At 40.3% G+C, this 14676-nt stretch overlaps 1 protein-coding gene across 2 annotated transcripts in view; it reads right to left on the bottom strand.

Annotated features, from left to right (window-relative positions):
- LOC106907113 (disabled homolog 2-interacting protein) overlaps nt 1–14676 on the bottom strand; it is a 153040-nt gene that overhangs the window by 77513 nt on the left and 60851 nt on the right. For both annotated transcript variants that reach the window (XM_014972713.2, XM_014972685.2), the window contains exon 3: nt 10320–10438. In XM_014972713.2, the coding sequence (XP_014828199.2) occupies nt 10320–10438 (119 nt within the window). The remainder of the gene's footprint in view (nt 1–10319; nt 10439–14676) is intronic.

Raw genomic sequence — 14676 nt, 5'->3', positions numbered from 1 at the left:
AATCCTTAGGTGAGGTTTCCACGTTCACATGCACATTTCTAACTCATGTAGGCAAAAGAAAACTTCAGTTAAAGATCCTGTCAGTCATAATCAATAATATTAATGACTCTATTACCACTTCCATTGTGAATGTGAAGCTATTTCTACGATTCCTTTAAGGCCGACTATGAAGGGCTAAAAAACTGCATAAGCTTTTTAAATTTGAATAAAAGTCTGTGTGGGTTACTGAAAAGAAGGTTCAGCAGGAAAACCAAAATGAGTAAAATGGAAGGTAAGGGCTTTTCACAAAGATGACTGTAGGGAAAATGCATTAAGCTTATCACCATGGCAATCTAGTGGGCCCTTAAAGGGCTTGCAATTTTTTGAAGAGAGGTTATGTGAGGTTATTGTCGGTAATGGTTACTTTACCTGTTGAAGATAGATGTCACACCGCTGTGAGTTTGTAGAACAGGGGAGAAAGACTTGAAAGGTTAACGGCTGGACAGACGGATCATTGTTTCTAGCTGCTTTAAGCTATTTTAAATCAATTCAGACTGGGAAAAAAAGTTTTATAATTGTTTGATGGATAATACTAGCTGACATCAATCTCTTACAGCTTTGTAAGAGACAGTTTACAGCTCTTTTTTTTTTGTTTTGTTGTTTTTTTTTGTCAGCTACAGAGTCCAATGTTTCTATGTGGGATTACTGTGGCAAAGCCTGCTGACATTTTCACACTTCTGAGTAGGCTGGGGATGTTGAGGATTGAGACTGGCTATTATTTTTGCAATGGCATCAGGGACAGTAGGCTGTTGTGCTTTTCCAGGCTCGGCTCGATTTGTCTCCAAAGTGAAAGCTCAGATCTGGGACTGACATCACGCCCCAGTTAGGCTTTCTACTCTAGTCTGTATTCTGCAGGTGCTTGACTTTTGTCAGAGTTACAAGCAGACATTTCAAGTTTATCTGCAAAAACACAAATGGAAATGGAAACATACCAGCCATTGGTTGAAAAAGATTAAAACTATCAGAGGTGCTAATAAATAGGTAACATAAGTCAACACAACTTTCTTTTATATCGAGTGGCCTACTAACATCAGGGTTGCTGCTAGCTCTGATTTGTAGTTAGTGTCTGACTTCGGTGACTGATTCACATGTATGAAGTTAATGTTCCATTTATCTTTCTGACAGACTCACCACCAGCTGATCAGATGAACTGATAATAGCAGACATCTTCTACCAAGATAAGTTTCCATTCTGACTCAGATGTAATTTGGTTGATAAAAAAAATAAAACAATAATAACCAGGAAGTTCAATGATCTCTGGCGAAGATGTAATTATTTAACATGCTGTTATAGAGAGTAGATATGAACATTTTCAGCTTGAGTTATTTGAAACTGCTGATACGAGGAATCCCTTTGCCAGGCTATTAGCCTTCCTTTATTTTATTAATTTCTAGGAAAAAATAAACTAAAATGTAAACCAATCTGAACCATACCGTTCATCACCATAGCATAATACCAATGTCACAGAGTCACTTGGATGCATTCACTCCAACTCCATTCGCAGGATTGTCAATGGATAAAAGTAGTCAACTTTTTTCAGTGCACACATCTGCAAACAGTTTCACAAAAAGATGCAGAAGAGTTCCCAATTAACTCCTGTAGCACATATGTGGTTGAACTTGCTGTATTATAGAATCCTGAGGAAAATACACTTGCAAAAGAGATTACGATTCTTCCTCTGCATGCACGCTTTTCTCAGAGGGTGTTTCAGTCAGCCGTGGATAATGAGCTTCTACACCTTCTACTATTAGTAATATCTCCTTATAACAGTAATCTAAAGAGCCTTTGACCAGTTTAGGGTTGGATTAACGACTAAATGAGTGCGCTGCATGCCTACTGAGCAGTCATCTTCTTTTTTTAAAGGATGCGCAGAGTGCTGCTTTGATGGGGCCCTCTGTATTCTCGTCACGCTCCTGGTCCTATCCATTATAGCTCATTACCCATGGAGGGACTGAAAGAGCGAAGACCGCCTTGGCACGGTTTGCCCCGGCTCACAAGAAGCCCTACGAGGGTTAAACATCAACAAACCCACAAGACCTCACCAGCTGTGCAGGTGGCAGCCCTACAAACTATAGCCTCGGGGCGTCACAAATCATGTGATTTGTAAAAAGATCATAGTGGTGATAAGCTGCGACGCTCTACAGGAACACGCCAATACAAGGTTTGGTTTGACTAAAATATCACATTTATACTTAGGGTTAAATGCAATCTGTATACTTTTTATTGTAAACCCCATTTGCTCTAACCATTGATATGAATCACATTTAAAATAACTTAATTCCTTCGCTGTGAACAAAGAGTGAATACGACGCAGATCGGTGGGAAGCGTCTGACTGATGGCCGCTGAATATGGTGGGTGGGTCGGTGGTCGTCCATCTCGATGGCACCAAAACGAAAGCAAAGAACAGTGCATATTATTTTATTAACGTTATGCTGTTATCTTCCTCTCCAGCTGCTCCAAAGAAAGAACAGGCTAAAGGCTCAATGTCACATCAGTCAGTGAAAAGTCCCCCTTTCAGGATGTTTTGCAAAAGTCCCAAAAGGAGCGAAATAAAACGTTTGTATATTTTGAGGGGATTCTTACGTCTGCAAACATTTCCAGAGGGATTTTTATACCCTGTAGGAGTTCAGTTCTTTTTATTTCAAGCTGACTCTTTGTTTTGGTTCTGTGACACAGTTTAGAGATACTAAGACATAGTGCGCTGTGCTGACATCATGGAAATGCTAATGTTCACAGAGGATGAATGTTCTCAGAGAACAAGAGTCGCTCATTGTTTCTAAAGCCGCCTGAAAACCAGGACAAGACACAAAAACATCACACATTTAGAGCGGGACCTTCATAAATCCACATATTGTTAAAACAAACTAAATTGGCTAATGCGTGCCTGGATGTCTCAAAAAAAAAAAAAACTTTTTTTATTGCTCTTACTATAGACACACTAGTAAAAGCTTATTAGGCACAAAGCAACTTAAAATGTAAATTATAAATTGACTAAATGTGAAACTGGGGATACTGTTAAAAAGAGCAATTAGATATTAAGGTGAGTTTTTTTCACTCTACTTGAATAAATGTACTCTAATTAAAGCTAGGGTTAATCCAACTGTTACACTGTAAGGTTCTGCTACTGCAATAATACATTTATTTATGTCAAGGCTTTTCCACCTGTGCTGTTGTGCTTTTCCTGACTGTCCATTTGTTGACTCTATAATTCACTGATCGAGAGATTGTGTGGAATGTTCTGAAGCATAAACATTCACCAATAAAAATAACTTTGAAAAAGAAGAAAAAAAAGTTGGACTAAACGCTTAAGGACGCTAGCGCAATTAAAACTGCAGAGCTCTGCAACAAAGAAAAAACATGACATATCCCTCCTAAAAAAGCACCGAGGTCTCCAGAGGAGCTTCCGTAAAACGTTGCGCTAAAAATTAATCTCATCTCCAAACAATCTCCAACAGAGAGAAATAATGATATTATAATCATCCCCAAATTAGAGGCATTAGAGCCTGAGAGGCTGCTGATGAGTTCATCATTTGGGTCTGTGTGGGATAGAGGCTAATAACGCACAGTGTTAGGTAAAAACCTGCTCCGTGAAACCCATTATTACCCCGAGAGCCGCGTTTCATAGGCACAAAATCATGCCGATGCATGGCAAATGAGCGGCAAGAGGGGCACGGCGCCAAAAACAGACAGGAGGAAGAAGTACTATCGCCATCTCTAATTATGCTGTGGCAATAAACCTAATGAAAACGCTGATGTATTTTTGTTTTTTTGGCTTTTGTTTTTTACTGACGTAGTGAAAACTGAGCATCTGATTGCTGACATTAGGTGTTTTTTTTTTTTTTTTGCTTTCCTGGATCATTTCCGGATTTGATCTTTATTTACTGGTGAGGATTATGAAGGAAATGATCAAAAGCAAATACTAAATAACAATCCGCAAATTGATGACGGGGCGGGGGGAATGATCCCAAAAACTGCAGATAATACAGTGCATCGCAAAATTATCATGACGTCTTCACATTTTCCAGTAGCGCAACTAAGAATTATTTAATTGAGATGTACTGCAAACAAGAGACACAAGGCAGCATCATTTTAAATTGGAAGTAAAAAGAGACGCATGGTTTTCTGAAAAGAAAAGAAAAAAACCTGTGAGGTGCGTCTCTGTCTTACACTGGATCCTACACTGAATGAATGGTCATAATGATATGACTGATCGGGATGCGTAGGGGGAGCCGAAGAGAACGGAGGAAAGGACGGGAAAAAGGAGCAAAAGAGGTGGGATATTGTTGTGGGACCACCTGGGGAATGTTTACAGAATCTAATAACTCTAAATGTCATCACTTTATTGGATTTATGGATGGATGTGTCTTTTCCACACTGCTGCGGTCTTTCCATCATTCTCTCTCTTTTTATTACTTCCACAGACACACTACCGCACAACATCCAGTCCACAGAAAGCTGGAGTGGGGGGAGGAAGAAACAATGACCCAACCCTCAAAATTCATATTAATGCTTTTTCGGGCTGAAGTCTATTATTCTAAACCATGGTGTTTTGATGCTCGGAGAGAACATGCAAACATAAACCAAATTCATCACGGACGGCTTACTTATCTGATTATGTTCTTTAATAATTCACGTCTTTAACTGGCACAAAAGTGCCTGTTGAAGATTTTACTAAAGGACTCAAGCTTTACAAAATACAAGTCATAAAAATATCGATTATTTTTTGTCACAAGAAACAGTAAAAACTTACTCTGCAAGTCATTATATGGGCTCAGGAATAGTAAAAATGCTTCTTTTTTTTAATTCAGTGCCTTGCAAAAAAAAACATTCCTGCCCCTTGACTTTATCTCATACCACCAACGAAACAGAGACGTAATTAATTCGGGAGGTAAGAGTTATTTCTTTTTTTAACAATAACAACCTGTAATCATTTGGCATCCATTTGTGTTAAGCCCCCTACAATCCATTTGGGGAAATCCTGATTCAGACGAGGCAACTCTGAAACATTCAAAGATGTTCATGTATTAAAATGACTTCTAATCTGACAGAGATGGAGTTACTTTCCCAGGAAAAATGAGGAACAACCTTTCAGATCTTTATTATTATTATTATTATTATTATTATTATTATTATTATTATTATTATTATTTTTGAAAACCTTCTTTTTGTCATATGAAAGCCCTAAAAAATATGGTGAGGTGTGGAAATGTAATCTGCAAAGATGTGAAAAAGTTCAAGAGGTTTTAATGATGTCCCTATAAAAAACAAAAACAAACAAACAAAAACTACGTCAACAAGGAAGCCATTTGGACATATTCCTTCTCCAGTCTGTGAACGAATTTGTGGAAATAGCTTAGTGAATTTCACTATTAAACAATACAAAAAATAATTATATTTCACAACTTGAGTTTTATTTAAACGACTCTAAAGCCTTAAAAATAATAATAAAAAAATGCCAGATAAATATTAATTAGAAGTGATCTTTCTTTCCTCAGACAGCAAAGCATTAAAAATGAATGAGACATAAATTACTCTATGGTTTCAATGATGGTTCTCAAAAGCACTGCTTGTTAAAATTACTGCATCCACAAGTGGCTGGTGCCCTTCTCCAGTGGTCAGCAGCTGAAAGGCGGTTCACTCTGGATAGGTCACCATCACATAATATACTGCAGACTGGGACACCAACATTGCATGTTTATGGATATAGCAAGGTTCAGCTGGCTAACTAGTTAGAATATAAGTTAGCAACACTTCAAAACCACTAGAAACTTCCCTATGATGTACTGTTATGTGTTAGATTTCATCAGGAGTGAAAATATCTGTTATTTTTCAAATAAAAACAGCGAATGCTAAACATTTTTGTTTTTGGTTTTTGAATCAAATCCCCGCGATAGCGTGACATTTTTAATTAATTCTATAATACCAGCAGGACATAATATCATCCTGTCTCTAGGTGTCACTACTAGTTGGTTTAATGTACAGATCTCTACCATCATCCATATCGCCCAGTTTTTTTTTTGTTTGTTTGTTTTTTTTTTTGTTTGTTTTTTTCAAACGACAGTAAAACTATAGCTGGTCACTAAAGAGATACTGCTCCTTACATAGGTGATCAAATGAATCTGATCCTGTTGCTGTCTTTGAACATCCAGACCTGGAGTCTTCCCTGTGACAAAAAAAAGGGCTTCCTTTTTACCGCAGCATTCTTTCCACGAGGACGCCCGAGTCATTTCCGAGAACCTGCTGCTGTTACCAGAACACACGAAACAGCGAGCGAGATCTCCCAGTCTCCAATTATGAGATCGAACTATGCCTAATTACCATGCGCAGCAATAAGCGATACGGTGCATGCTGGAATGGAGAGGGAAGCAGCAGAGAAATGAGAACAAGAATTCCCATTTAATATTTATGACTTACAACAATGCTGCTTGTACTGTGTGGAAAGCCTAAGGATCAATTCCACCTTTTGTCTACTGATGGTAACACTGCAATGTCCAGGCCAGGGACAAATCTGCTGTGAACCAGCAATCCTTTATGCTGCATCAAATCCAGTAAGGAGGATTACTCAGATGGAGGGAGCAAGATCGACACAGACACATTAACCTCCACTAGTGCACCATCCAAAGATAATATTTTATAACTGCAAAGGTTTAGAAAAACCTCTTTGCATTCATAAGGGGAATCTTAATCAGTCTGAACAAGTTGAGGGCAAAAGTTGAACAGTGCCATTTGAGTTTCTGCCCGTGTCCTGTCTGCTGCTATCGGATTCCCCCAAGATGACCATGTAACCTTTAAATACAGTGTTTAGCTGCGACATAACACAATAGATTGTCTAGTTGAATTAGTTGTTCTTCTGTCACAAGCAATCATGTCAACGCATGTGCATAAGGTCATTGCAAACCTGCTACCAACTTCGGACAAACATCAGCGTGCTAGCAGAGTCACCAACCTGTCCACCGGAAGCAGAGGGTTCGATACACAAGGCTGCCTTGTAGGGATTCTACCTCAGCCTTTCGTTGGTCCAAATAGACTGGTTTCCAGGCTGATAGACCGCACTCACCGTTCGGATGCCACTGGAGTCTGAAGCTCCTTCCGATACATCGCAGACAATGAGGGCGTCAGCACTGGTGCACCACAGGGCTGTGTACTAGACCACCACCTCAACCGAGCTCAACACTATAAAAAAGGTTTTCCAACCATGCTGCAGTAGTTAGTCTGATCTTTGGCAGAGATGACTTGGCTTAAATAGAGGAGGAAGAGCTGCTACCCATGCAGTGAAGTGATGAAACCAAGTGGTTGATTATTATCTTAAGTTACAAAATGAAACAAAACGCCCCTCCCTTATCAGGACAGACCATGAGAATATTGTCTAACCATTACGGTTTCAGAATGAGGATAGAAACGCAACTCTTAAGAAATAAGATCTCTTTCAGTAATTGCTCATCAGCTTTATAGAACTTTAGACGAAATATTAGCAAAGGCGATAAAATAAATGTTTGAGCCTATTGCCCTCAGGCAATTAGTACCATATAAACATCAACATCCTTATTCTATAATTTGCAAAGATGGTAAAAGTTCTGTCCACACATAAAAACTCACTTTTACCATTTTAATGGATACTATAATCAAAATTAAAAAAAATAAACAAATGCACATTATTACCAAAAACACTTAGAAAATTGATCTTACACAATTTTAGAGCAGATTAAAAATTGAACAAAGACGCCCTCAAAACTTCATGATTATATCTCGTAGACCTATATTTGTCTGATTACAAACACTCCACATGAATGGGGTGAGAAAATTAGTGTTTGCGCGCTCCTTCCCTCCGTCGCTGCTTTGTTTTGCTGCAGATAAGTGCGCCTGCCGAGAGTCCAGGCCCTGATTAATACGGATGAATTTTTCATTCCGAGTGTGCAGCTGCTCCTCCGCAGAGCCTTCTTCAGGCTACCTGGCCTCGGAATATCATTGCGGCGAACGCCACACGCAGTCGAAGTTGCGTCTGGTGCGTCGACACCCGAGGCTGTGTGCTCCGCTTCCTTCAAAACAATTAAAGTAAAACGACTGCAGCTACACGGCTTAAGGATAAGTGACGCATCGCTGACAGTCACGGCTGCGCACTTGCACAAGTGTAGACCGTCGCGATGAGAGATTCCTTCTCTACTTGCTTTCCCTTCCCCTCCTGTATCCCATCATCTCTGAGTTTCCAGGTTTTTCCAGAGTCTGCCACCTTCTGCGGTGTTTCATGCCCTGCGGCGAGGCTGCTCCCAGGCTGACGGCGAGTATCCCTGCCTGGTCTCACTCTGCTCTCTGTATCTCTGCATCGTCTTCTACAAATCTATCCAATCGTCACGCAATTTGCTTTTTACAGGTTTTTTTTGTTTTTTTTCTACATCACAAAACCACTTGTTTATAAGGACACCAATCATAATGAATTCTCGGTTTTTGTAGTAGAGGTGTGTGTACGTATTGTGGGCCGTTCTGTGTAGGGAGAGATAAGACACCTCCAGGACATTCCAATTTCCGCTCCGGTGTTTTCCTTCCTCCCTGTGTGCTTTATCAGAGAGCTGCATAAATGCTGATAGTTTGGGACGCTTTACTAACCGATAGAGAGAGGGAGAAAAAAAATGATGGTTGAAACAGAAGGTTGACGAGTCCAATATATCAGATCAGAAACAGAACGGCAAACAAAACAACAAAAAAACAAAACAAAACAAAACAAGAAAAAAAAAACACACAAGCAAGAATTGGTGAGGAGGATGGGAAAAGACAGTGGGGAGAAAAAGCAAATGAGGTGAGCTCATTCGGTCCGACTGAAGGACAGAAAAAGCCCACTGTGTTCCACACTTAACAGTGGCTAGTGTTCCCTTGTGATAGTCTGACAGTGACGTTAATGCCTCATTAAAAGTGGGAAGCGAGGCGGTAACTCATCTCTAAGTTTTGAAATGGAACGCCATAGAACGGCTCCTTCAAACACGGCGCTTTCTTTAATTAAACCCCGCATACGGACACCTTGGCTTTTTCCCAGAGACGGAAGAAGGAAAGAAGGAAGGAAGGAAAAAAGAAAGGTGCGAGCAGAGTCAGCTGTTAGCCAAGCATGAGAAAGAGACCCTCAAAAAGAGTGAGCAGGAAGTGTGATTACGGGGCAGCAATTGCCTGGACTAGAATTTGGCTTTTCTTTCTTCCTCATTATGCACAGTGGGAGAGAGAGGGAAATGTTAGCCAAGCAGCTGAACACCTGCAAAAATTAGCAAAGGTTACTATCTGCTGCCAGTAAACACAGCCAGAGGCAAAAGGCTATTAAACGGCAGAGGGATCAACGGAAAAGATCAGTTCCAAAAAATTCCCCCCGAAAAAAAAATCTTTTTTTTTTTGTTTTGTTTTTTATTCTTAACTGAACGTAAAACATGAAAATGCTATCTATTATTTCTATTACTACTGTTTAGTGGATGTTCTCTTATCTAGAAAATGCCAAAATTAAACATACATGCATACAAACTGGACAGACATCAAATGACGTGTGGCTGGTTTGATGTCACTGGTAGGGAATGCTGCACTAAGTGGATGAAATCTACAGATAAACTACATGTTTGAATCTTTTATAGACATATCTTATTGTCCATGAAATAGGACAGCAACAGGAAGGAATTGACGTAATAAGCCGGTCGTCTGTAGAGCTCACACTTCACATCCTGAAAGATTATGCATGTTAAAACTCCCGACTCTTTTCTGTATTTCCAGTTGAATTATGCAGCTGTTTTATGCGTCATATATTCCCGGCGCCCTGGAGTTTGTCAGGCACCTCTGAGCTCAAGTGTTACGCTTTGTGAAGTTATGCTATTGCATTATTTATTCATTAGAACATGCAGAGTATTTCCAACAGTTTGGTTATGATGTTCTTTGCCGTGACAACCTCTTTTATTTTTGTTTGTTTCTTTTTACCAATAGCTCTTCTCTTTAATGTGACAGTGTGAAACAAGTTTACTCAATCATCCAAACCCCACTGTAGCTATTTTGGGACGACAGTCGTTCCTAAAATACCTGCAATTGCTGAGTAAATGTTCTGCTTCTGCAATGTGTTTGAATGTTCCCAAAGGCAAAGCAAAGCCGCTTGACGCCGACATTCGAGAGTCTAGCGCTCCGCTACCGTCTTTAAATTTGTCGATCATCATGAAGTACTGTTCAAAGCTCATGCGTCCCCAAAACAATGTAGGAACCACGTGCATATGCAACAACAACAAGCGAGCATTTACGGAAACTTCTAGAAGGAACAAGACCTCACCTGTCATTGTCCACGCTCCTGAAGCCGGGAAGGATGTGTCTGAAGCTGGAGTTCCGGTCAAGCTTTGGTTGACTCTTGGTGCGTTTTATGGAGCCCTTCAGCCGTCGACTCAGAAAGCCCTGATGGAGGAAGACAGTCGGCAATTACAGCGTCGCCGAAGTGTCGGCGATGTGGTTGAACGTGACGGCACAGCAGTAAAATATGAATACAACAAACATGTATGCTAAGCATTTTAAAATCTGTGAGGCGAGGCGTCATCGACAGCTAAAGGGTAATGAATAAATGTGGCTCACGTCAGAGATCAGAGAATACGACCCGAACATTCAGAGCCCCAGATTTAACTCTGCTAGATAAAAGCCGAGCTCAGAGTGGAGCGGAGATAGAACTGGGGTGGAATTACCACAAATTATGTCAGATCAGGTATAAAAAAGAAAAAGAAAAAAAAAAAAAAACAGCTAATCGGTTCTAGGCTTGTCTGGGTGAAGTGGAAGGAAATTTAGTATCGGTATTTCTTCTTACATTAGCAATTCAACCCTGGCAATCTCTATGGTAACTATCAAGTGAATGAAATGAGTGGTGTAGAAATGTCACGGCTTTTGTCTTTTCTTTTTTTCTTTTTTTCTTTTTTTTGCACAAAACGTTTCATCCACACTGTGCATTTGAACGCACTCAGCTCAGCCGTTTCCCGTACTCGTGAAGCTTTGGGCTGCGGCCAACAGGATTCTGAAGTGCGCTCCTCAGTGGGAGACCTGGTGCTTTACTGGAGATTATTGGACATCTCAAGTCCTTCTTCACTGCAACCAAACCGCTCATCTTTGGGTTCTTATGAGCTGAAAGAATGTTCTTTCAGGTCCAATTTCCTGGCATGTGGAGTGTTCTTTTTTTTGTAAGGTGACCACGTCACACACGCAACGATAATGATTTTAAACCCATACTCTCGAGTATTTTACAAAGACCCTTGCAAAAGTATTCGTACCCATTGAACACGCATCACATTTTGTCATGTGCATTTCAAGATGAAATTTGAGTGAAGTGGAAGGGAAATGATACAGAATGATCTAAATTATACAGCAAGTGAAATAAGAATCTGAAAAGAATTGGATTTAAGGTCAGGTCTCTGACTTTGCATCCTTAGAGATTTTAGTTAAGAGTTGCTTTGTGCCTCTGCCAACGTAAAGCATTTCCACAACTTCTCCACAACTTGACCTCCGACCTGCCCGGTGTGTTTGCTCTTCACAAGGCCGTCTGTCCGCTAATGTTTTAGTCACAGGTGGACTTTTCCAGTTTCCCTCATGAAGGCCACGTTGCAGAAACCATTAGCCGTGAGGCTACAAAAATTACAAATGTGTAAAAGAGTTTCGTGTCTCGATGAAAAGCTTGTGCAAAGACCTTTTGCAGTGGTTTGTTGCACAAAGCAGAACACCAGGTTGAGATTTCAGACTAAGTTGGGGGGAAAAAAGCATCACATACCCTAACAGACATGCATTACCTAAAGTGCTTTAACCTTCCGTTGTCCTCATACGCGTTGCCCTTCCACATGCCTGTGATGGGCAAATTGCCCAGTAAAAGAGACCTCCCTCCGCCCCGTTCGGGCCATTAACACACTTGTGTAACAATTACCACCTACAGTATGAATAGGTCTCCCCAGGCTTCGATGGACTGGGGATAATTGGAGAGCGACTTCCTCACAGCTTGGCAGCTGATCACAGAGCAAACCTCAGCATCCCGATGAACAACACCTGTCATCAGGAGGCACTCTGGCCTGAAAACAAAGGACGCTCTCATGCCGGTAACCTGAGCTTCACGCCAATAATGAGTGTGTGCATCATCGCTGTGTACCAACACAAAGTGCTGCGATTCCTAATTACTTGGTAATTTTGAAGGAAAGGATTTTTTTTCCTTCTTTTTTGGTAATGCAGGTTTACTACAAACAAATAAACCAATATTCACAGTATTACATTTTCGCTGTTGATGCACGTTCCTGTCCAAAGCTGCAGTGCACGAATAATAAAGCAGTGGCTACGACAGGGAGCTGAAATAATAACTTGTTTTAAATGAGGAGGATCGTGGAGAAACAAGACCGGAGCAAATAGCGCAAAGGAAGCACGGCGTCTACCCTGCATTAAGTTCAATTTGCCGCTACAGAAGTACTCCGCTTACTCAGCAACTTCAGATGTGACTCTGTGGGAGCTTGTCCAAAACTTTCAGATAGCTTCTAATAATCTGGGAATCGAGTATTTCTAAGGATTGCAGTTTTAAATCAGAAAGAGGTTTCAGTTTAGACCAACTCTGTGCCAAGGAGAACTGTAACACACAACAGAATATGAACCCCGTTTTCCATCTTTGGAAAAATAACTTCACCTAAAGCTGCAGCATGTCTACTCACAACAGAACTAGTGTTGCATCATTCGAGGTTTTTATACAGGAAAGGCTCGGCAGCCGAACAGCAGGAGTCGAGCCATTGCTGCTTTATTTGTGCTTTATTAGAATTTGCATAGAATTAGTGCAATGAACTGCATAGAGCTGATATAGGCTGATTGAGCTAGACATGTTTATGATGCTTCTTTTTAATGCCTTGAGTTGACATCTGAACTCAGCTGGTACCTTATAGATGCAACGCAGAACTACACGGACAATAATAACTGAACAAGTTCATAAATACAGGAGTCTCAGTCACTATTACACTGCTTTTTCCCCTCTTTTATAATATTAAGTAAGAAAATGTGCAATTAGCAATGATTTTACTTTGTTTTTTATTATTATTATTATTCTGAGGATCATCTACAAATACCATGATTATTTTATGATTCAAAAGAAAGCCATAACCTAATCCAACTTTTTCAATCACAAAATTTATTGCATGATAATAAATCCCATTGCGATGACCATTAATCACTGCATAATAGCTGCCCCCCCTACCCTCCCAGAGATTCACATAGTAACATAACTACTATTATATGGGTATTAATATATAGGCTCATTAAGTGTAGGAAATGAAAAAAAAAATGCAGCGAAGATGCAATAGCACACAAGGAATTTCATACTCTTCATCCCAATGTACATGCACTATACATAGGGGAGACTATTATAGGAAACACCCACACGTCAGTGATTTAGAACAATGTGAAATATGGTCACATATGAGGGGAGATAAAGATTGTGACAGCGGGACTATGATGAGCTCCGACTACAGCTGAACTTTTGCTTTTGTCTTCATAAGAGAAATTAAATGATCGAACTGAACCCTCTGGGATCAGGGTTGCTTTTGCTTTTTCAAACTCAAAACTTGGACAAAAGACAGAAAAAAGAAAAAAAAGAAACAAAACAAGAAATTGCATCCTTGTAAATCTTAAATAAATCCAGACTTCTATGAGCCAAAGATGTGGGAAGTAAACTGGGTTACTGGTGTTGCTGCCAATTCTGTTGGACTGTCAGATGAATGACTGGGCCTGAGTCATTACATGAGTAGAGTTAAATATAGCAGTTTAAGTGGAACATTTACTCTGTCTTATGACATCAATATATATATATTTTTTTTCTTTAGGAGTGTGGGCATGTGGTTTGATTAGTAGGAACGCCTATCTAAATAAAGAAATAGAGGAGTCCGAGTGAAACAGAAGGAACCTATCAACCACCCCGCACCGCATCGGCTCCTCCGTAACCATGACGAAATTAAGACCCACTGAGTTTGACTTTTTGACACAGAAGACAGTGCAGATGAAAATTTAATAACGCCCAAACACCTTTTCCTCATTTCCGCATATCACTGCTTCCGAACTCCTCGAAAGGCAAAGCGATTCCCCGCAGCCCCTGGAGAGCGCGTTAGCCTGCTGTCGTCGGCATGTTCGCGGCTCACAAATTAAAACGTTGCTTCTTTTTGCATCCTCACGAGGCGAGGTGATGAATAAAACTCCCAACTCAAGCACAGAGAGGGGCATTAATGAAAGACAAACCAGAGATATGAAGCAGAGTGTGGACAGCTGTGGTCAACTTGACTTTTTTGTTTTGTTTTGTTTTGTTTTTTTAAACAAATTCAGCATAATTCAAATCAAAACTTTAAAAAAAAAAATCACGTAAAAATAACCAAAATGAATTAGGAAGGAGAAGCGGGGACATGAAGGGAGCTGAAGTCAACCCAAAAACAAAACAAATAGAGAGAAAAATGACTGACAGTGAGGGGAGACAAGCAGCAGGAGGATAAATGAAATAATTTGAGCACAATGTGGAGGTGGCAGAGCACAAGTCAGCAGAAGAAGCAACAGAATGAAACTAAGCGACGAGGAAAGCCGGGAGAAAAGTACAGCAGACGAGTGACAAGGTCAGCGGCGGATAGGAGCTCAGCAGAGCGTGGAATTGG

The sequence above is a fragment of the Poecilia mexicana genome, unplaced genomic scaffold, assembly GCF_051168715.1.
Source record: "Poecilia mexicana isolate PSO_F unplaced genomic scaffold, ASM5116871v1 scaffold_12, whole genome shotgun sequence".
In the NCBI taxonomy this organism is placed as follows: Eukaryota; Metazoa; Chordata; class Actinopteri; order Cyprinodontiformes; family Poeciliidae; genus Poecilia; species Poecilia mexicana.
This window is presented reverse-complemented; position numbering and strand designations above follow the sequence as displayed.